The sequence below is a fragment of the Pagrus pagrus genome (genome assembly GCF_965226575.1).
Source record: "Pagrus pagrus genome assembly, chromosome: 2".
Classification (NCBI taxonomy): domain Eukaryota; kingdom Metazoa; phylum Chordata; class Actinopteri; order Spariformes; family Sparidae; genus Pagrus; species Pagrus pagrus.
In genome coordinates this window covers 10,401,988-10,425,599 of record NC_140186.1, presented here as the reverse complement: position 1 = coordinate 10,425,599, position 23,612 = coordinate 10,401,988, and the positions used below count along the sequence as shown (strand labels likewise).

The window sequence follows — 23,612 nt, the reverse complement described above, 5'->3', positions numbered from 1 at the left end:
TCACACACTGAATTAAGAATTTGTTTTATTACATGAATCATTCCTCTACATGTAAATTAATCCTGACAAAACATGATACAGACTTGCAATAAAACTAGCAGATGTATGTACATTTGTCACACAAAGCGTTTGCACCATCCTCATGCTAGGTTTATATCTGACGCTCAGTCGTATGAAAATACCCTCTGGCTGCAGAATTTATGACGTTCATTTGTTTGACTGTATATAGCGATCGCACGGTTCCGCGGGGAATTATCCTCCAGCGCTGTATGGAGCAATAGGTATGTAGAGAGGGTATGCTGCAGGGGATGATTTAGGAGAGTAGTGTGGCGCAGAGGAGGCACTTACGTGGGTTGAGGATCTTCACAGTGGAGTCGGGGTCCGGATGCTGTTTATGGATCACTTGAGTGCAGATCTGCTCTGTAAGAATCTACCCGGGGAGCGAGAGGGAATTTGAGTCGTAAATATCCACATTGGTCTCAACAATAACAGAGAAACAAACCGCACTATGGATACACAAAGCTGTGTATATGTTTCACCATCACGTCGTACATGCCTGAATAATTGTTAAATCAAGTTTCTTTCACGTGGTCAGCCATAAAGTGTATTATTTCAGCAAACTCATTAAATTGTCACGTTGAATAACAGAGCAAAAAATGGACAATTAGACAAAGAAAGGTCAGTTAAATTGCAACAAAATAAATAATGGCAAGCAGCCGAACACAGAGGTTATGATTGTATATTCATTTCAGCCCTGTAAGCACAGGCCCGGAGTGTACACGTATGCAGAGGACTGACCTCAAACAGCACGTTGTAGGTTGTCATGGTGAACTGGTTGGAGTGGAGCATCAGGCGTTCAGTGAGCAGTGAGAAAAGACCATGACTCAGCATGACCTCAGCTCTCCTCCTGATCAGGATATTAAGAGGTCAAGGGTCAGTCAGTAAACATCAGCATTTGCCAGACCATTCTTGTATCAGAAAGCAATGCAGCACCTCTTCTAAACTGGTTAATGATATGCAAGCACACTGAAATATCTCCACTGTGATTTTTAGTTGGAAAGTAATATCGGATCATATAGAAAATGCCACAGAATATCATAAATCGTGAGAAATGACAAGGGCAAAATCTGGAGTTTCTGATGAGTCAAATAACTGCAGAGGTTGAAATCTGTAACAGTATAAATCAGCTGGGCTCCAGCTGATTTTTGACATGCAGGAAATGAAAAAGAGAATCCCTGCTGACTAAGTAAAAGCAGTTCTTCACAGATGAGTCTTCATCGCTTTTATCTCTGATCATGGATCAGCTCCAATTTTAGCATCATGGCTCAGCTAAAAAACTGTGGACTGTTTGCAGTCAATCTTGCATCTGGATCACAAGGCTTATTTACTGCTACATCGACAGGGTTAGTTGTTGGTACTTCTATTTTATCTTAAGCTGTGCACACTATAATTGGTCATTATGAGTTAATTAAGTAAATAACACCAGGCATTGGATATGTGTTTGCTCAGTGGACACTGGTGCAGAACTGGACATTTGACTGCTGATTAAACAAAAAACAGATATACATCAAAAGAATGTTCAAAATGGGGTGGTGAAATGTATGACAATTCACGTTTTCATTTTAATTAATTTGACAGTGAGTCCTGCAGCTGGATAGAGTATTAACATTAACAGAACCTGTTGTGATTGCGTTAAATGCTGCTCTTTAATGAGATTTTTTTTTGCACACTTACAGTTGCTCTGTCACTATAGGGGACCATTATGTATCTGACTTGTCCTTGAAAACATACATAAAAACTACATAAAAATGTCACAATGAGCATAATTACAAAAAGATTTTGGAGAATGAAAGCTAAAGAATCAATAATAAAAATGCAATTTCCTTTCAGTTATTAATCATTTAATTACTATTAGAAGTAGGGCTGGGTATCATTAAAAAAACATTTGATACTGGTACCTCGACTTCAATACCGGTTACTGAACGATACTTTTTTGATACCAATTTTATGAAATCCATTTTAACAAAAGATTACTTTACACATACACCGGTGTAAAGTCCGTTACTATGTTAAAACACGCAACTGACTATTATTCCTGCATGCCTCAAGACAGCCAATCAACACTATCAGATCCTGGCATAACGAGCATGCTGCATGCTTATTGGCTGACTAACCCTACTGAGATTAACTCCCGAGGTATTGAAATTTGGCATCAAATGACAAGACATTTTTCAATACTCGATAGTATCGACGCAATTTGGTGTGTGCCATAAAAGTATCAAAGTTAAATACGCAGCCAGAATTAGAAGTGTGTTTTTTTTATTTATATAATGTACATTTCTAATACAGACTGAGCAAAATACACATTCAGCAAACAACAACTCTAGACTCTCAACGGAGTGCCAAGGATTTTAGCTTTGTGACGGTACTTACTTTGGTGTCATGTGTTTCAGAAAATAGCCCATCACTTTGAGTGTCTGGACTCGTATTCCTTCACTTTTTGAGGCCAAAAGCTTGTAAATCACACTGTGAAAAAGGAAAATTCAGTTCAATTAAAGTTATCATCAATTAATATTTCACATATTTTTAGCATTAATCAGAGATTTTGCAGTATAGTGTGTACCATATCCTTGCAAAAAACGCTTTGACAAAACAAAAATAAATATGTTTACAATATAAAGTGTTGCATAAAACTACACTGACAGAAGAATGAAGCTATGAAATTTGAAATTTTCTGCTTTAACTCCAACCATTTTTACTTTGAGCAAAGCAGACAAACAAAATAATGAGTACATCTGCAGATAATAAACACAGTGATGATTACCGAATGCCGTTGCGCTGGTCGAAGGCCTGGACCATGGATCCAGGATGTTCAGACATCAAAGCCACCAACAACTGCAGCACATCCATGAGGTTGTCATCCTGTGGGAGAGAGAAGACAGGACTTGAGGCTATTGTGGTGTTTAAGGAGAGCAGTGGGAACGTTCTGCATCTATTGAAGCTGAACTTTTGAGGGGATATTTTAAATCGCGAGGCATTCTTAGCTGTACATGCCAATACAAAACAAACGCAAATACGTGCATCATTCATTGAGTTATTCTGGGGATGTTTAACAGTAGCAGTAGAAGGAGTAATGGGAGAAGGAGAGGTAGTAAAAAATTCAGTAGAAATAATGGAATACATCACAAGCATCTGAATTGAAGAATTACAATACGAGCTCTGTACAAATGAAGGGCTGCTACATGTCAGCGGTTTTTCCAAGCAATGCTGTAATCACCCTTTATTCTGACAAGGTTCACTGCAATTCTGACGGATCTGACTGATTCAGTTGTTATGCATCACTCCACTGTAAACAAAACCACGTCCGTCAGGACTGCTAACTGGCAGGCTGGGAAACATAACAAGGAACAGTGATGCTGCCTTTAGCAACAGCTCTGCATATCAGATGGTGGAAAGAAAGTGCAGTACAGTTGTGTTATGTTGCCATCTGGTGGCGAGTTTGCTGCTGGTCAGTGCTGCATGAACAACAGTACACATGCCTACCTCGTGCATGGTAAGGAGGTAGTTGAGGATACTCTGTAGTTCGTCTTCCTTCACTCCATGATCCTAGAATATAATAACAGATAAATTCACACTTATTTCACTAAGATTCACAGTTTTACTCTCTACATACCCCAACCACAGACAGTACATGGAAGCCTATCACCTATAACACTGTTTATAGTGTTTATATGCCATACTCTCATGGTGAGGCATTGTAATAAACAGTACATGTCCTATGAAACACATTTACAGTACACAGATGAGTCTTCACTAAAAAAATTAAAGAATGATACTTAATAAAGTAAAAAGTAAACAAATATAAATAAAAATTTAGTTGGATGAAAAATGAGTGGATGTCTATAAGCCTTATCCAGCATGAGCCAGTCACTGTATCTGTAAGGGTCTGTCTTAATTCTGTCTCTAAAATGGCAGGTAGTTTGCGCCTAGGGATAGTGCACATTGTTGCCATCGACAACAAGACCACAAATCCACTTCAAATAGAGAGCACCAGCAACTACACATATTCGATATTACCGACTGAACCACTAGTACACATAATTTTGGCCTTCAAATGTGCCACTTCCTCAAGTGAGTCAATATAAGTATTTAGTTTGTAGTTGGGCGGCTGGCGGGCTCTGGCATCATGAACTTACCTTCATTATGAGTTGCTTGACAAACAACAACAGAAAGGCTCGCAAAGAAAGGATCTCCTTGTGGTTTGGCCTTGGACCATCTGAAAATGCAAACAACAGAACAAGGAAGAAGTTAAAAGATGATCAGTTTAGTCTTTCTTAGTAGTATTCCACCTGATTTATCATTTGAAGGACTTGTAGTTGTAAGTTGTGTGCGTTTCCACGTGTGCATCTGTATTTCTGTGTGCATGTGAAATCTACTTTTCCATGCATGAGCTGTACATATATTTGAAGAGGAACGGGAGAAGCATGCATCAGTAGTGTACCATTACTGCACTGCTTTGAATATGCAGTATGTTTTTGCATTTCTTGTGCACGCTCACCGAGGCCTTTGGGCACGACTCCACTGCGGTCCTGTGGGTTCACAACCCAGTAGTAGTATTTCAGTGTGTGCATGACCTGAAGCACAGTGCCCACCCTGCGGATGGTGTTGTAGATGGTCACTGTGCTGATGAACTCTGTTGCCAGGTAAGTGTAGAGTGTCTGCTGCACCTGGAGAAGGTAAAGCACACATGAAAATACACGTTTGATAGTTTAGAGTGGAATAATCCAGTTATAGTGTGTCCTAGCTTTTTGTTCCTATGAGAAGAAAATGGAGGATTCTAAGCCCCCTAAGGGTTGTAGGCAAGTCGTTCCCATTTAAATAGCAGCCACTGAGTCACAGGTGGAGGGATAACCTTGAACTCAGAGTTGAACTCTGAAACACTGAAAATAAAAACTAGGGCAAGAACGTACAAAGCAAAAGGAGGGTGATTCTGATTGTGCATGTCTGTATGTCGTAACCGATATGTGTGCAACCAAACGCAAAAGAATGTGCTGCTGTGTGTTCACGTTACCTTGGCAGGGGCATGGATCCAGATGGCAGGGTTGAACAGAATGTGGTCACACAGCTGCTTGAGGAGCAAGATGCCATTCTGCAAGTTGCTAAGGTATCTGGAAAAGGCCAACACAATGTCCAGGACGGGCCGCGTCACGTGCACCTTGGAAGACTGGAGCACAGACAGTGCCACAACGGGAGGTGAAGGAAAAGGAGAGGATGATATGTCAGTGAAGGGAGTCAAAGACGTGGAAAGCAGAAAGGGGAGGGAAAGGGCACATGCAGAGAAAGATGAGGAGGAGCTCCTCTTCTGCCTAACAAGCACACAAGCCAGCCGTGACCTCCAAAATACAGCGGAGGGAAAACAAAGTCTGTGTCATATTAAGTGCTGGTGTGTGTTTGTGGTGTTAAGGGAATCAGAATCAGCCTTATTACTGCCCTGGGTTCATTATGTGCAGCTACTGGTATGGTAGGAAGGCTCTCTCGTGTATTTCTCTGCCAGCTGAGCCAATTTGTGTTTGTCTCACCTTCTCCAAAGTGTAGCCAATGACGAGAAAGCCTTTGCAGGCCAGGACCTGCTCTTGCATAGCCACTGAGTTCTTCAAGAGCTCCATCACAAACGATAGCAAAGTGCAGCTAAAAGGCCAACAGACAGACAGCGACAAAGAGAGAGAGTGAGAGAGCCGTGAGTTAGACAGTGACAATAATCTATGTAAGCTGCTGACAAAGCCCTGACTGTGAAGGGCACATCCTACATGAAATGTGATTGAATGAGGGTGTCGTGTCCCCATTGTGTGAGGGTGACGGTTAGCATCACCTTGAGGGCAGCAGATACAACGGTGCAATTTTGTGCAACAAAGTCCACACCCTGAGTTTGTAATGCAACCCTTATGATATCACCATAACCACTTGGGTTATGTCCTCAGACTTGACTTGACCAATAGAGCAACAGACAACTGTTTTATACTCCCCATGAAGAACAGACTGGTCATCATGTGTTAAAATAGTGGAGTAGCTCTTTAATAAATATACTTTCCCTGTTTATACATGTAAGATCAGTTAGCCGTTATAAGCTGTAATGCAATACGGCGTTAACAGAATATTCATAACACAAGCACATCAGGATTACCACACAACTGCAACTCTTGTGCAAAAATATAATGTCATTGATTGATCATGCCAGTAAACAGAAGTCAAACTACCAGCCTCTGTATGCCTTTGTATGTTATATACGATCAGAATGATGCAGTATAACAAAATCCTGATTTAGTGAAGGTAAACAAATCCTACAAAGTGTTTAACATTAAAGAGTGTGGGTGTGTTTGTGTTTACCAGACGGAGGTGTCCAGCTCGTGGCTGGAGGGCTGGCAGTAATCCAGCTGTGCAAACAGAGGGAAGAGGACCTGCACGCCTCCGATAGAGTGTATGCCACTCTGGACTGAGTGAGTCACCACGGCTTTCACATCCTAAAGAAACAAACACACGTGGCCGCATTTGACATGTTACATGATAAACACTTACCCATGGTTCACAGATATTTGCTCTGATAATCAGAACTTTGTACACTAAATTAGATCCATCCTTTGACTATTTGCAAGTAGTTGCTTAGTCCTGACCGAATGATGATTCTTATTTGACCTTTATTTAACCAGGAAATAAAGTCCTGGCCAAGACGAGCAGTAGCACTCTTACACAATTGCAGACATAAAACAAACGCATAACAAAGTGAAGACAGAAAACTACTGAGTCATAAAATATCAAAACATTCATCAACATTCAAAACATCTACAGCCAGATGTACTTTCGTTCAAGTCGTTTAGAATCACTTTCAATGCTCCCAGTGAGACCAGCTCCCAAAGTTTTGTGCTAATTTGTAACTTGTCCCAAGCGGAGAGAGCAGAATACTTAGAAAGCTATTTTCCAAGTTCAGTCAGGGCTTTCTTTATCATACCACTGCAATATGCTTTTTCATCTTAACCGACATGCTGCCATTGCCAACATTATTTGTACCTCGTTGATATATCCAAATTGCAGACACGTGTCATGTTTGAGAGGGTAAATGCTCCTAAGTGGTTGTTTCTTTTATTGTCTAGTCACATAAAAACATATTGAAAAGAGAGGGTAAAGCAAAACTGATCATATTTTGTTTGGCAGTCTGGTGCAGGAGCCGGCGTTGCTGTATGTTTACGACAAACAGTGGCTTGGCAAAACTTTTTACTCTCTATAGGGTTGGAATTTTTGAGCAGGGCACAGCAAAGCAGAAAATATAGGTCACATATTCATTCATATTTCACACATTGTGTGTGTGTGTGTGTGTGTGTGTGTGAGAGTGTGTGTGTGTGTGTGTGTGCGTGTGCGTGTGCGTGTGTGTGTTGTGGAGGGAGCATATGTTTGAGTGGCAGCAAAAGCCTCCCTCACAAAGGAAACAAAGCATTTGCTTTGATGAGAGGGCATGAGAGAAAACTCAATTAGCGCTTGAGAAAAGAAAACCCAACACGAGTAAGGAAACGGTGTTGTGGGTTGTTTGTGCGGGTGTGAGTATTTGTAAGCAGCATATGGAAAACTTCCACAAAGTTCGCCACCTACTTCTAACAGGAAAAATGCACGATTACTAGAATGTAGTTGCAAACTAAATCTCAGAAGGCTAATTCCATAATTAGAGCACCAGGATGGCATTTTTCCGCAGCTGCAGCAGTCTGGCAAGCTCAACACATTTGCACCTCTGACCTAATGAGGATATTAAAATGAAAAGATGCCAACAGGGCCACTTTCATTATCGCAGCGGTAGAAAGAAAGAATAAAGAGTGGCACATATGGAACAGTGGGAGGTGGGAGAAGGCATGCAAGGCAAGGCAATGCATTTGTACTAATATTGCTTTAATGTAAGTGCAGCATGGTGACTTTAGGTTACATTTAAATCATTGAAATCCTAGCAATATCAATTTCAACTCTAAGGGAAACGGCCATCACCTGTTATTCAACCAAAATGTTAGATTAAAGGCACAGTTACCTGCAGCATGAGTGCATGGGGTGAGTGGACAAAAATGGAGGCGTTGTCCTTGGGGGAGGACTCAAGGCAGAGCTGGGCATCTGTGGCGCGAGGGTTATAAGCAAAGGCAATACTAGAGGACAGCTTGCCGTCGTACAGTAAGGTCTTATGATGCTCAGCAAACAGCAAGTCACTCTCAGCCTTGTACTTGAATGTGCCCTAAGGAGAAGGGAGAAGAAGAAAGAAGAGATATTTATTGGAAGAGAACATAATACACTGATGGAGCCACAAAGAGAAAAACTGACTTAACACGTGAGTGTCTAAATGACAAAATACCAAATGCTAGCACTCAAACAGTCTTAGTATGTTGATTTATGTGACCCTCTTGTGGCTTAATTGGCTTATTTTAACTGTTAGTAATACTATACATTAGGCTGCTCATATTAACCATTACATAGTTGCTTATTAGCATGCATTTTAGTAGAATATTAGCTCTTTATTAGTCATTATAAAGCACTTATTAATGCCATACTCTGCCTGAATATACCGTATTCTACAAAACCATAAACTAAGAGTTTTCCTATACTCACCGGTAACGCTTTATAATAAGGTGCTTGTAATAAGCCTTTGTTTAGAGGCAATAAGGGCCTTATAAATGCTTATAAGATGCTTAACATTAAAAAAGACTATAGAACTGTTCATAATCGCATGAAAGGCACATTGATTGTTAAGACCTTTATAATCACTTATAAAAAACGTGTTAACAGTTTATAAACTGCTTACAAAAATGAGTAACAGCCTTAAGCATTCTTTTAATTGCATTAGCATTGCAAGCACAATTAATGAGTTTTACTAACATGACAATTATGTCATTAGTAAACCTTTACTTATTAGGGCCTTATTACCTAACGCTTAGTACAAGGACCTTACTGTAAAGTGTTACCGAAGTTGTTGCACATCAATTACATACTTAATATACTTTGCTCATTATGGGCCTTATAAAGGTGGTAGTACCACTAAGTGTTACCAAGCTACCTTTTAAAATCCCAATGACCTGATATTTCCAGACTGTGACAATGTATGGACAACTTGTACAGGACGGACATTTCCCTCACTGTCATCACTGGAGACACAGTGTCTCTGGGCATGCACAGATAATTATTACCTAACAACCTGTTTGTATTATTGTTTTTTTAGGTTACATTGTATGTGGATGTATTAGGGTGGGGACTTTGTGTAGCTATCTCTGGTTTGTGTTTTTGGATAAACTTGTTCGAAAAGTTACCCTAAAAGTTACCCTTTAAAGAAACCCTAGCCTCCTGTATCTAACGATGGTATCCAACTATCTAGACGAGGGAATAATATCAAGGACTGACTAGGTAAATCGAATGTGAATCATTTATTGTAAGGTGTAGGATGACGGCCAACATTTCTCAGTAGACGACTGAAACTTATCCAACCCATCCTCGTTTTGCGTTTTGGATTCTCCACCATATGATGGTGAGAAAATTCCAAACCATCACAGAATTTATCTTCAGTTGTAGTCTGTCTTTTAAATCTTAATATGGCACAGAGATCTCATCAAGGACATGTTATGCCTTCTAACCTGGTAGCCCGGACCCAGCTGATAGATAGCCAAGATCTGAGCAGCACTGAGAGCCTCTCCAAACAGGTAAACTGCCCCCATCTGTCCGCAGAAAACACGGTTGGCATCTGCCGTCTCTGACGATCCCAGGAAACACTTGTCAAACGTCTGCAGCACAAAAGAAAAGATGAAAGGAAGAAGGGAGAGAGGGGGGACAGAGGGAAGGAAATAAGAAAGGAAGCAAAAATAGCCAGAAAGAACAGAGGGAAAAGGCATGTTAACACTAGCTATAAATGGCAACACACAGCCTCAAACTATAAGCATACTGTCGCTAACATGATAATGTTCCGTCTTCCTCTGGTTATGGTCAGCGAGAGATAAGCAGAAGTGTTGACGATGATGAGGCCACATCTCAATCAAGTTGCTCATTTGCTTTCTGACATGGTGCCACTTCTAGAGGATTATACTACACTGTGGAGGCATTTTCATTCCTAACAAAATTTGATTTAAGAATCTCATATCTCAGCATGACAGAAAGCAATCCTGGGGACTGTGACAGGGTTCATTCGGTGATGTGTGAGAGGTTCAGAGTGTGTGTGTATGTAGTCATTTTCCACTGTACTATCAATGCTAAAAGATGGAGAGAATGGTTTCACCCCTGAGCCCTTGGAAAGCAAAAACTAAGATTAAATCTATCTTTGAATGAAGAGGGCATGAGAAGGAGGTTTGTTTTTCAGTTTTTTTGGTACAGCAATATCTGCTCCCGAAAATTGATATTTGATAGAAAATATGTTGCGTGCACTCACATGCCCACCACCTATGTAGACGTATACAAGCCAGTAGGAGGAATTGTAAATATAAAATCTTGCCAGAGGGTTCACGCAGTAAATTAGTGTGGTTTGCAAATACACACAGACAACACTCCTCCATACAAATGGTCTACATAACGAAACAGTTTGACTTTTGGGAAATTATTTGTTTTCTTGCCTAGATTGTGATAGATAAGAAGATCAATACCACTCTTATGGTTAATATTAAGCTGTAACACGCAGCCACCAGTTAGCTTAGTTAAGCATAACGACTGGAATCAGTGGGAGACAAGTAGCCTGGCTCTGTCCCAAGCTAAAAAAATCCACCCTCTGGCACCTTTAAAAGGCCACTATTTGACACGTTGTGTCTTTAACAGCACAAAAAGCAAAGTGTTAAAACAACAACTTGTGGTCATAAGAGGGGACCGTTCCAAGAAATCACTCGAGGGAAATTTCATTGTTCATGCACACAAGGCGTCAGATACTGGGTGATTCACAAACTGCACGAATCAAAAATGTTGCTACTTACGTCACTAGTGTTGACAAACCAGGCGATGTCTCCAAAGGAAGCCAGTTCCCCGTTCACGTAGCAGCTAATCTCACTGTTTTTCCAGCGGTTGTAGATGTGAACAAGAGTCACCATGTACCACTGAAACAACAAGAGGAAGCAGACTCTCACAATGGAAATCTGTTACTGTATATCTGGAGCATCAATCACACACACACACACACACACACACACACACAACAAAGATATCAACCAGTGAGCACATGGTGAGATTCTTCTTGCCTGCTCAATTAACCTGCTTCCATGACGTTTCAGGAATCAGTCCCCTCAGGCTACAATCCCACCTACATAGATTTTGTGGTTTTTACCTCAGCTTTACAACCAGTGAAAAAGGTTACCGATGTTACCACAGTGAAATAGGTTATTGTTGTTTCCTCCGGACATGAAAAAGGAAGGCATTAAAAATAGAGTGAAACATCAGCTAACATGAGTACCGAGTCCCCATGAGGTTTATTGAGGTACAGTGGTGCCTTCATGCCCAGGGGACAGAGGAGGATGTTTCAAATTGTCCACAGGAAAAGCATCTTTCTGACTGCAGTGGTCTTCCGTGCCTGGGAGGGACTGAGAATATTGGATAATCCCTCTACTCCCATCGCCCTCATTCCTCCTCCTTCTAGTTTTTGCTTCTCCCCAGAGTCAGGTAAGATGTGACAGTTCTTTCTCACACCCAGGTCTACATTTATTGCGGGAGTACATGCGTGCTCGTGTGCGTGCATGTGATTGATTATGCATGTGCTGACATGTGATATCTGTGATCTATTTGCAGAGACGTTTTCCAGGATTTTGTTTGCCTGGGTTAGTAAACCAGCTTTCGCTCCTTTCGTACCTTCTGTGGCTTGAAGTCGTACTTTACACAGTGCTGGAATCCTTTCCCCTTGGATTTTAATGAGGTCACTATCAAACAGCCGCCCACGAAGTGTGCAGAGTAACCCAGGCCTTTACTTGTGCGGAAACTGAAAAGAAATGAAGGGGAGATACAAACACATTAAGTGTCTCAGTGCAGCTAGACACTTTGATGCTGACTACATTCAAGGGCAACATGGGTTATAGCATTCAATATATCAAATCAACACTTTAAAAAGGGTCTCAAAGTGATAAAGATAGTAAACAATCATTTCTCAATTTCACAGACTCTTCGCATCATTCTTCATGTCCCGGCGAGACGGGGCCCCTGCATGTGATTTAGTGAATTAATCTCTTTTTAGAAGAGCACAGGGCTGAAGAGGAGCTTTTATTAAAGATTCTCTCAAGCAGCTCGTTGGCCATCCAGCTAGTCCAAACAGATCCCTGTTGTATAAATTAGATTTCTGACAGAAATTAATTATTGGTTGAAAAGAAGATGAGCAGAAGGCCTGATGTATTCGCCCCTCGGAGAGGAAGCAAAGGATGAGGGGACAGGAAAGATGGAGAGGGGAAGCATCACTGTATTTCAGCAGTGAGGCTGAAGGCTGCAACACATTTTTGGGATTCAAATGCATATAAGATACATGTTGGTTGAATTTATTGCATTGATTTAACACCACCTTCATCGTATTTCACCTCCCTTTGTTTTATTATACCACAAATGTGCACTACTTAATTTCCTTTCTATTTCTGCATTGTATATACAGTATGTTCAAACGCACAGAAATATTCAAATTATTGATCAAAGGACGGTGTTGATACCTACCAATACAGGTAAGGCTTGTCTTTGTCTACATTGATGTTGTTGAGAGGATCCATGCGGAGCCATGTGTGGAATGTAAATCCATTCTGGTATGGCCATTTTGCTATAGGAGGCAGAGCTATAGCCTGTTAGGAAAGAAATAACACAGAAAACACAACACAGCAGCTGTAGAATTAAAGGTCATAAACAAAACACTGTTTGCTAATGCGATAGGTCAGTCTGAAAGCAGACACATAAGAAGTGTCTGGGTAAAGAAATACCAAACAAACATGCTCCACAATGAAAAGTTAGAAACATATTGGTCTGAATAACGTTTCTGTGCGTGCATGTGTCCTCCCTGACATTCCTATCCGTCTCCTTATCAGGACAAACCAGGAAAGGGAAGGTGCATGTTAACCTTTCAAAACACACTGCTGACAAAGAATAAGAAGAACTAATGGAGTTCAAAGCAACCAAATCAGACCCAAACATACAAGGCGGCTCATAAAGGCAGCTTCACAGAGATGGAGTGTTTCATACTAAAACTGACAAACACACACAAATATACTAATACTATATCAGACTCCAATTGTCTATTCTTTAGTCCTACACTCAAAAAAAACATTATAAACAGTTCGAAAGTCTTAATTACTGTTTACGACTAATTAATGATCAAAAAAGTCATCCTGATGTGCTGAAGTCATGACAAAATCATCTTTAATGAGAATACTGGCATGCCACAACATACCCTGCAGCAGGAAGATGAAAAAACAACAGTGCACCTTCAAATGAATGTTGTAAATGCTGCAGCCATGAGCAAACAGGTTTCACTGCAGTGAGCAATGAAGCTGAAGAAGCCATATACATAGAAAGCAGTAGTCATTAAAAAAACTTTAAATTGTATTAGAGGAGACATATTATGCTCATTCCTAGGTTTATTATTTTATTTTGGGTTACTATACTAGAAAGCTGTTTTAAGCTCCTGTCTCTTCAAGGCCCTCGCTCCAGAATAACCAGCCTCCTCTGATTGGTCAGCTCACACATACCTCCCAAACTAGCTGCTAGACATAAATTATGATGACGTAGTGTGTGATGTCACAAAGTCACAGAATTAAAGGCAGGACTACTGATGAGGTGTTTCAGGATCAGTGTTTTCTGTGGGAGGGAGGAGCTTCTGTTGGTGCGGACTTTTTTTACTTTCAAGATCTTTTACATGCACAAGAACCTATATAACACACTGAAGGAAATTAAATGAAGGTAAAAATATAATATGTCTCCTTAATATATGAAGTAATGTAGATAAGCGCTTATCCTTTAATGTGTGCTTTATTGTGTTTCATCCAAAAATGCTGGTCAAGTGCCATCCTTATAACCAAAACCTAATAAAGATCATTTGGTACTTAAATCAACACATTGTGTATCTACAGAAAGACAAGAAAAGGACACAAATGATGAAGGTCAAGGAGGCTGGGGTTGCAAATAAACTAATGTGCAAATACTCAAAGCATGATGTGAGTAGCCCAAAGCTGAATAAAAAAAGTCAGACACACTTTAACTATGTAGATCTAAATTGCTCACACGTCCAGTTTCATCCAAAAGTGTGCTCATGGCTTCATTTCTAGATATTTCTGGAGAGATCACTGTGTAATAGTTGAGATCATAGTGTAATATCTGAAGGAAAATGGGACTTATTATCATTACTAGGAGGCATGGTGGGGTTATGCATTAACATCTACTGAGAAGTCTTGCTGCTCATGTGCTGAAACAGCACTGCAACTCTAACCTCTAAAATGAATGCAAGTCAGCTCATCATCTGTGTGTAAACACACCAGAGGGGATTTTTTTTTCATTCTGTGGTGCAGTGGTGGACATTATGTAGTTTACTCACAGCTGCATTTTTCCCCGGGAAGCTGAAGAAGGAGTCGGGGCCGGTCCTGTGGGCCATATACTTCAGAACTGACAGAAGCTTCACTGCATGATGAGGCTTAGGAGAGAGCACAAAAACACACGAGGGTCATTTCGGGAAACTGATAATGTTGGTGTCTAAACAGGCAAACTCATGCAGACAAAGATGTAAGAAGTAGTTAGAGACTTACAGCTAATGCATGCAGCCATAAATAACTAAACGAATGTACAGATTTGGTTCTGCTTGTTCTAAATTTACCAATCAGACTCTGACATCTAGAGAGCTTTTCTCAGCAGCACACTGAGAATTCAGCATCTTCACTTGCTCCATAATGTACTGATCACTGTGTACAAGCACCAGCAGAAATATGTTGCTCTAGCACGCAGATTTTGGATAATGGAAGCGGATCAGTGTGTGTGATAAAAAAATCCTATTCATTTGTAGTTGTAGTTTATAATGTTCAGTACTAGTTAAAACTTCTGCACTGGTCTGACCCACCCTGTCTCGCCGGATGTTTCACAAAAATGTAATGAAGAGAGGGGCGGCTGCAAGAGTTGCTTGAAAAAAGGGAGAGTGAGGTGAAATTTAGAAGCATAAAAGCAACCTGCCCTATTTCCTTGACAGCTTGATTAGTGTCAGTGATCAATGGGTTTCGCTGCTTCTCTTCCTCGCTTCATCTGCCTCCCCTTGTGTGCCACTGGCTCTGTCTGGATGTAGTAACTTGTCTTCTCTACATGTATCGTACATCTTAAGCTCTCTGTGGCTATTCCCTCATAGCCATATTCAGCTCAGGGAGTCTATTTTTTAAAACTAATGTTCCCCAACTAAGTATTCTGGCTCACGCAGTTTTAAATGTTGTAGTTATTTTAGCCTGGAAAAAGTCAGAACTTGTGTAACCCCGTGAACTAATATCAATAATGTACAGCAGCCAAGACAACTGTAGAGCAGCAGTCTGGTTTCATATGATTTATTTTGTCTATGCGAAAAGAACATTGGCCTTATAAAGTGTTGCTCGCACATTCCTCATGCAGGTCCCAGACAACCAAGACAGATCACTGTGGCATGACTCTGACTCACCCACTGGCCTTTCTCCCCCTGCAGTTTGCTGAAGAAAAGCTTCAGCTCTTTAACAGTGATGCTGTAGCTGGCGAGCACACCCAACATGTCCACCAGCAGGTCTGCAAGACACACAGCAGAGGTTAAACACAGTAACATACAGGGGTTAAAGGGACAGTTCACCCCAAAATCAGATCATGTTTGCCCTCTTACCAGTAGTGCTACAGATACTGTACTTATCCATCTGATCTTTTTTGATAATCATTTTAAAATAGGAATACAAGATAAGTTAGCTAAAATCAGGAACAGCCTCATTTTGATAATATCCCTGCCAATCTTTATTGGCATTTTGATGCCTCCACAGCTACCAGACAAATTGAAAAGTAGGGTGAGCTATACCCGAGTTTAAAATAAAAGTGGGAGACTTAAAATAGAGAGGACACTCTGGGAGTCCCAGCTACTGTGCAGCTTCCTTCATTAGTTATTACTGGCTAATGCTGAGGCATAGTCTGACAGATCTATGACTCGTGTGCCTGTACACTATCTTTGGTTAAATCCTCCAGATATATAAGGATGAGTGGCAGCTACATGTGGGAGGTCTTTATCCACCTAAAGCTCGGCAGCTCAGTTCTGACCTACACGATCCCTTATTTCAGAAAATTATGTGATGACAGAAATCTGAAAATCGACTTTATTGTAAGTGCAAGAAAAAGTCACTCAGTTTAAAAAGAAAGACATATGAGATATTTAATCTTTAAATGGTTGTATGAGATGAAACATTATACACAAGTTGACAAGGATTTGTAGTGTAGTGAATATTACTATGACCAATACTCTGAGCTGCCTAGTTACTGATGGCCTGGGTTATATCACCCTTGCTTGACTGCACAAACCCTCCCGGCCAGCGCTGTTCTCGCTGGCAAAAGTTCACTGAGCCGAACACTGTAGGATTAATTCGTACTAATTTGCAGATGGGTAACAGACTAAAGTGAGACACGGGGGAGACTGTACAGGACGATCGTGTGTGCCTCAACTGCAATACATCAGAGTGTGCGCTACAATGGAGGATGAAACCATGAGGTGACTGTACACAGAAGAGTGGACAAGAAAGTTTAGAACTGGTTTGTTATTTGTAACGCTCGACTGATTCCTGAAGTTGGAGTTCCTCTTTTTTTCTTTAAAAAACAAAATAAAAATGAATTATTTTAGGGAAGTTCGAGTTTGAAAATGTGTCCTATGCCTATGACTTTTTTCCATTACCGGCGATCATGCTGTCAGTGGTGGATATACGCTGGAGCACCAGCTGGATCAGCCCCACATCAGTGCATGCCTGCAGGTTGCGGACGCTCTTCTTAAGGATGGCTGTGAAGATGCTCCAAACTTCTGCCTGACACGTGGGCTCGCACTTGTCCAACAGCTCCACCATGCACACGATGCTCTCGGGTTCCTGGATGATGAAGTTCATCTCCAGGTCAAACTGGCCGCCAACCAGCTGGGGGAGGGATAAAAAGGGAGAGGCGAGGGAAGGAATGGGGAAGAGAGAGACACAGAGAAACCAGGAATGAGTGTTCAGTTTCAGTCGTTATGTAAACAGAACAAAGCAATAAAAGAAATAGCAACACTGCAATAAATTTGTCTTTTATCATCAGCAAAACGTAATCATACATATCTGTTCAGATTACGATGTGGGTGCAGAATCCTAAACAGATGATTAATCATGCATCAAAATGCTGCTAGCCAAGTGGATTAAAGGTCAGAGGAGAAACACAGGTCTCTGTCAGTCTGTCTGTTTGTCTGACCATTGATTCAACTGTTTACAGATAGCCTCGAGACACTGATGAACTCGGAACAAAAAAAATATCAAACAAGAAGCCACGTCAGTGAAACTAACCAAGACATCTAGTCAGACAAAAACAGTGAGAAGTGTATTTAGAGGTCTTTTGTTCCTCTAGGAGGGGCCTGGAATACTAACAGCATCTGACACAGCCTGGCAGACACAGACCTGGGTTGAAATTAATTCTCACTTATGACAAGCAAGATATTACACTGTGATTTGAACCTCCGTCTAGCATCTATATTAAAAAACAGCATGGCTACCACTGTGCACTGTTTTAAAAGGTGACAGCACTGTTTTCATGAGATTTTTTTTACATCTTTTACCCTCAAGAATGCGTTTAATCGTGTGATGAATCGAATTAACACATTTTCCTTCACAGCCAATTACACAAACCTGTCTTCTGAATCAGAAACATAAAATTTCATTCATGGCAGCAAGAAAGAATGCATCCCCACCACGTTAGTCAGCCATCGCAGTGATCTGCAGCTAAAGGTAGACTGCTTGTCTTTTTGCACAGGAGTAATGCTCTTTGTGTGTGGAAATAAATTGTACGAGCCGTAAATGTCATAATTTGTCACTTCTTAATAGTTGTGATGACGTTTTTATTATTGAGCCCTGCCTAATAGAAAAAGATAAGGAAAATAACAATGTTGAAGTCAAATTAATATCACGAGTAAGGCTGCCGTTGTTGGAATGGAGGAGGTGTGACTGGACAAAAAAAATGAGCATGCGATAGTCGCGCTCGGCCATTAGACAGGCTGGATGTGAAAACAATATGATTTGGTGCAGGGAATGGAAACTGTCCCATTAAAATGAGTGAGGTCGGATTAACGCTGCGTGTGTGTGTGTGTGTGTGTGTGTGTGTGTGTGTGTGTGTGTTAGTAAACGATGGGAAAGCAGGGGATACAGGGGTAACGCTGCTGCCACATCATCCTTAAAGATGGGGGATGAAGTGACGATAACATTGACACACAGCTCATCTATTGTCCCTTTAACCTTCTCTCACAGATCTCGAGTTTTTCATTTGAAGTATCAACATTAGAACAATGACGCTATCCATCCTCTTTGCTCAAAATCCCCACATACACAGGGTCCATTTCATTTATCCTTCACCATCCTACCGTCGTTTTGTCAGATGTAATGTAAATTATCTGATATTTTCATTTTCAACAATGATATTCACAATTATCACAAAAAGAAATAATTTAAAGTGCCGAAATATATATATATATACATATTTAGCACGTGTACCTGTGACAACAACCCTGCTCACTGTGTCAACTTTTAACTCAAGAACAAACACTACCAATAAAGCTGAACATTACTTTTATAATTAATGAATAGTTTTGTCTATAAATGGAAAAAAAAAAATCTGAAAAAGAGCTAAGATCCCCCAATATACAGTAGATAGTTTGTAAAACCTCCTATTGGCATCAGTAAATCAGCCAAATCAATTAATTGGTCGACCTCTTGTCAAAATATCCACCAGTATTCTGTTAGGGAAAAAAGCCAGCGCTGAAGTAACACATGCACCAATTAATGCCCCATTGGCAACCTGTTTTCAGATGCCTCCGATTGCAGCCAGGTCTGCCATTAATGGATGTTGGGTGCCATTTTGCCACAGTAACTGATGATGTATGAGCCTGACACTGTGTGTGAGTCATGCATCCATCAGAGTCAGTTGACCGAGGGGACAGAGAACACGTATGAGGATGGAGACAGAGAGCCACACTACAGTGACATACACCTGGTACACATGCAAGCATAAGGCTGCTGATTTTGGACCCGATTTGTCACTTCCTACAATCAGAAAGATTTAAGACAAATTAAATAAAAACCTTGACTCAGCTCTACTTATGAGTTACTTATGGGCATCCTAATTTCATTACATGTTCAAAATATGATATTTTATCAATAGCAACTGATGATTTCATTTGCTTATTTCTAAAATAATGTAAAAATACCAGTAAATTGCTTTTTATCTATTCTAAAATGAATTATTTGCTGACTGTTGGCCAGACAAAATAAGCAATCGGAGGAAGTTTCCAGAACTTAAAACATTACAGATTGACAATAAGATTAGTTAACCTAAACACATTGACGACATCTGCAGTGTGAGGTGAAAACACAGCTTTCTCATTTATAATTTTGACGTTACGTGTGAAAGACTGATAGCCAAGCTGACTGTAGAGGAGGAATTCACAAACCATAACAGAACTACAGAGCTTTAATCTGCTAGCGTGTGTTATTCTATGACTAAAAGGCGAATATAGACCTGTGAAGTCTGGCGTTATCTGTCGTTACAGGATGTGTTGGCTTGCTCAACATCAGCTGGGATCTAAAAACAAGCAATGACAAGCACTATAGTCTGTAATTCACAAGATCGTTCTAAAAACTCTGCTTCTAAAGAGTGTGTTTGGAGAGGCTGTGAATTAGAGGCTGCCAAATACAGTACTATCCAAATACTCAAATACAGATCGGTACAGAGGTGAGTGCACCTGCCCCAGTTGTGTATTTATTACAGTACTGAGTCTGTGGAAATAAAAAATTAACTGTCATATTCAAATGTTTTTTTCTCAAGCAGCACTCTGCTCCAAACCTAGAAACTTTTCCACCTAAATTAGAATACAAGCGTACTGCTGGTATGAAACCTCATCTCAGTATTGTTACTGGGTACAAAATATAGCAACCAAAAAAACAGTCAGTATCCTATTACATCATAAACAGACTGAATCATGCCGCCATTAATCAACTTTGATACTTTGAACGTTGATGTAAATTAAGAGCTAAATGTAATTTCCTATAGCTGAGTGAGGACATTTGATGCATCTATTGGTGCATGGCAAAGAGGTTTACAATATTCCAATTTCTTAAATTGTTCAAATCAATCATGTACATTGCTCTATTTCAGGAACAGGTGTGAAAGGTTGCCAGCTCCAGCCTCGGCTCCAGCCAAGGAGAGCTGTGCAGCCGAGGCTGCCGTAAAGCCAGTGCCTTCATAGCAGCTAGACACCAGATCCCTGGCTGGGTAACCCAGCCTGGCTGTTCTCCCCTGAGGCCTGCCTGAATTAATCATGGCTGAGCAGCCAAGCAGCCACTGGGCCGTAACACAAAGCACAAACAGGCTTCTATGGTCTCCATGGAGAATAACACTGGAGGATGGCAGGGCTAAATGGTACGCCACAACCAGAATTTATATGTGGTGCTTGAGCTAAACTTGCATTTCAGGTGAGCCAGAGTGATGCATGAGGATTCTTGGAAAGGTGCGATCTGAAATCCAATGTCAACAACAAGAATGGCAGACATGACGTTAATATTTCTATTACATGTTAACAACCTAATTCGAACAAAAAGTTCCATCCGTATCCATGTAGAGCTGCAATGCTGTATAATCGATTTATTGATTGATCAAATTAAATCAGCAATTATTTTGCTAATCAATTAAAGCTGCTGTATTTATATATAATACTTTATACTAAGAGTGTTTGGTAGGTAGCACGTGTCTCTTCTCCTCCTGCTCATGAAATAAAAGAGAAAATACATTTTCTGGTATCCCTGCCCACTTCATCCAATCAGGACAGAGAACTTCATAAAGAGGCGGTCCTGTCTCACAGAGAGGAAAAGCTACCAATTTCAGCACTCCCGGTGACGGCTTTTACCAAACACGGCAATGAGAAACACTTGGAGTAAAGAAAGAAGCACCGAGAGCTGTCTCCACAGAAAGAAAGGAGTCGTGCAAGTGTGGTGTGGTAGAGAGAAGGAAGGGGATTGCTAAGCTTCAAAACAGACAGGAAGTTAGCTAAAATGATGAGAACACTTACAGCAGTTCTGAGAAAAACAGTTACAATTCTAAGTTAACCCTGGGTTATGGACAAACCAAGACATTTTTATCATTTTTCTGGGAATGGAAATAATTGTTAGTTGCTGCTCTGCATTCATGGACTACATAATGGAGCTTAAAAACAAAACTGTCGTCATGATCAGTACCATTTCCATTCACCTTTTCATGCGCATTTTCAATTTGAAAAATAAAAGACTGAGGCGAGTGAAGCCTAAAAGAAACTCAAAATAATGCTGAAATGCTTTAAACTTGACCGAGGTGTGGAAAATGGCATACTGAAAAAGAGAAAATATAATAAAGCCTGATGGAAACTTGTTTTTGGGGGACGACCTTGAGGTTGAGGTGCATGTTTCTGCTTATTCTGCTGCAGACAAAGCATCCAAGTCTTGCGCCACTCATCGTTTAATGACAACATTCAACGAGAGATCCCAAAAAATTAAGAAGAGACGAGGTGTTAAGCTTGTATGCAACCACCACATCAATGTTTTAAGTCAATACAGGGGCCCTTGTTGCATGTCACCCCCCTCTCTTTTATCCTTACTGATGATGGAAACACCACAGGGGACGTGTGACGTATTAGAGTCACTGTTATTCAATTATGTCACCATGAATACATTCTTATATACGCTACATGCATTTTATTTTGCCAGACTTTGCTTAAAACCTGGATAACAATTTAACAGGAACAAAGCTTGTATTTATTTATACAAAGGTCATGAGTGTTGTGTAACTCATTTCCAAGAGACTGAGAATAGAACAAGTAAAGGTTTACTAAAAGAGCCGAGCTATTTGAGGTCTGAGCTAAAGAAAAACAAAAAAACTTCTAAATCATTACAGACAGCGATGTGATGCCTTAGATGAGACAAAGCAAAAAACGATGGCTGTTTTGTACCAAAGGGGAGGAAATTACCCAGCTAAAAGTAACAGGCAGAAACAATGATGCTGCCAAAGCCACGGCTCGGGGTGATGAGACCCTCCATCCATTGTGTACAGCATGTGTGTGCGTGTGTGTGTTGATGTTCGTCCTTCAGTTCTCTCCCTAATGAAACTGCAATTAACTCTATGGGTGAAATCATTTGAATATAAAGTAATTGGCCTGCAGGAGACAACAGCAGACATGAACAATAGGAGAATGTCCGTGACAAATCTGTGCTCATGTCTCGCATGTCTCCAGTTTGTCAGATGGATCTGAATTGCTCTGAACAATCGGTACATCTATCACTCGATACTAAATGTCAGTTTAGACACTGTTAGACAAGAGGACGGTTCTGTGGAAAGATATTAATGATCCGATGCTTGATTGATTTTATTAAAGTGCCGGCAATTAGTGTTTTCATGACAAAAACATGTAAATGTCAAAGTTAAATTAGCCCCTAACAAGAGGCCTGCAAATGCCAGTGTATGTGTTATGCATGCTTCACTCTTGTTTTCCATCCATTTTCAAATAAAACAAGGGAACAAAATACAAAACAAATAGGCTGTCAGAGTGACCATACTCTCACCGCACATCAGTGGCCTACTTTTTCAACAGCACTTCGAACTGGATCTCTTTTAACGAGCCATCTTGTCAAACCAGAGGCAGTTTGGTTTATTCATCCACGAGAGCCCCCCTCCACACTTCCCAAACTGAAAACATCCATCACAGTGACCCAAAACATGATTCGTGATATGACAACATCTTATAATCCTGCGCTCTTCACTGCTGATGTGAGACGCTGAAATGGCTCCAGCAGACAGGGAGGTCAACCAAATAATCGGTCCTACTCAAATCCCTCTAGTGCTGCGCTGCTGATAGGAGAGAATGAGCTTCTGATGGAGTAGATGAGTGGGAACAGTGAGACGAGAAGCATGCTTTATATCACGTTCTGGTTATAATGCATATATAATGTCCCTGAAATAGTGAAAGTGAAAATGTAGATAATCTATATGTAAGGGCAGTGATGAACAAGGTGAATTGCTCGAGCTCGTAGGTGTTAAAGTCTGGCTCGTGCATATTGTTCATTTTAACAAATCTCTTAATTTCTATGGAACATTTCTGTTGATAAATCATCCAGAACCCATTTACAGCGAAGAGTTTAAAGGATTATTACAATTGAAGGCATTTTAACTACAGGACTGTTTTATTAATGACGTTCATTTATTGTTCTGTACTGGGAAAATAAAATGGTAATTACTTGGATAAATTGTAAAAATTGTGAAAATGGTTTCTACAAACACTGGGCTCTGAAAAAATGATCTATTATCACCTGGTGTGCACAGAAAAATTAAAATGCTCAAAAAAAAAGATACGAAAATATCTGCAAAATATCTGGCTGGTGTAATCT

General features: G+C 40.5%; 1 protein-coding gene across 10 annotated transcripts in view; it reads right to left on the bottom strand.

The window, feature by feature from the left end:
- The window catches only part of lrba (LPS-responsive vesicle trafficking, beach and anchor containing), a 194,415-nt gene that overhangs the window by 152,267 nt on the left and 18,536 nt on the right, over nucleotides 1-23,612 (bottom strand). For all 10 annotated transcript variants that reach the window (XM_084365848.1, XM_084365851.1, XM_084365852.1 and 7 more), the window contains exons 2-19: nucleotides 16,871-17,102; nucleotides 15,632-15,732; nucleotides 14,537-14,632; nucleotides 12,673-12,794; nucleotides 11,830-11,956; nucleotides 10,965-11,084; nucleotides 9,648-9,794; nucleotides 8,063-8,260; nucleotides 6,385-6,518; nucleotides 5,580-5,688; nucleotides 5,072-5,224; nucleotides 4,559-4,727; nucleotides 4,197-4,276; nucleotides 3,544-3,606; nucleotides 2,825-2,922; nucleotides 2,434-2,526; nucleotides 799-907; nucleotides 349-430 (exon numbers count right to left, since the gene is read on the bottom strand). In XM_084365848.1, the coding sequence (XP_084221974.1) occupies nucleotides 349-430; nucleotides 799-907; nucleotides 2,434-2,526; nucleotides 2,825-2,922; nucleotides 3,544-3,606; nucleotides 4,197-4,276; nucleotides 4,559-4,727; nucleotides 5,072-5,224; nucleotides 5,580-5,688; nucleotides 6,385-6,518; nucleotides 8,063-8,260; nucleotides 9,648-9,794; nucleotides 10,965-11,084; nucleotides 11,830-11,956; nucleotides 12,673-12,794; nucleotides 14,537-14,632; nucleotides 15,632-15,732; nucleotides 16,871-17,102 (2,233 nt within the window). The remainder of the gene's footprint in view (nucleotides 1-348; nucleotides 431-798; nucleotides 908-2,433; nucleotides 2,527-2,824; nucleotides 2,923-3,543; nucleotides 3,607-4,196; nucleotides 4,277-4,558; nucleotides 4,728-5,071; nucleotides 5,225-5,579; nucleotides 5,689-6,384; nucleotides 6,519-8,062; nucleotides 8,261-9,647; nucleotides 9,795-10,964; nucleotides 11,085-11,829; nucleotides 11,957-12,672; nucleotides 12,795-14,536; nucleotides 14,633-15,631; nucleotides 15,733-16,870; nucleotides 17,103-23,612) is intronic.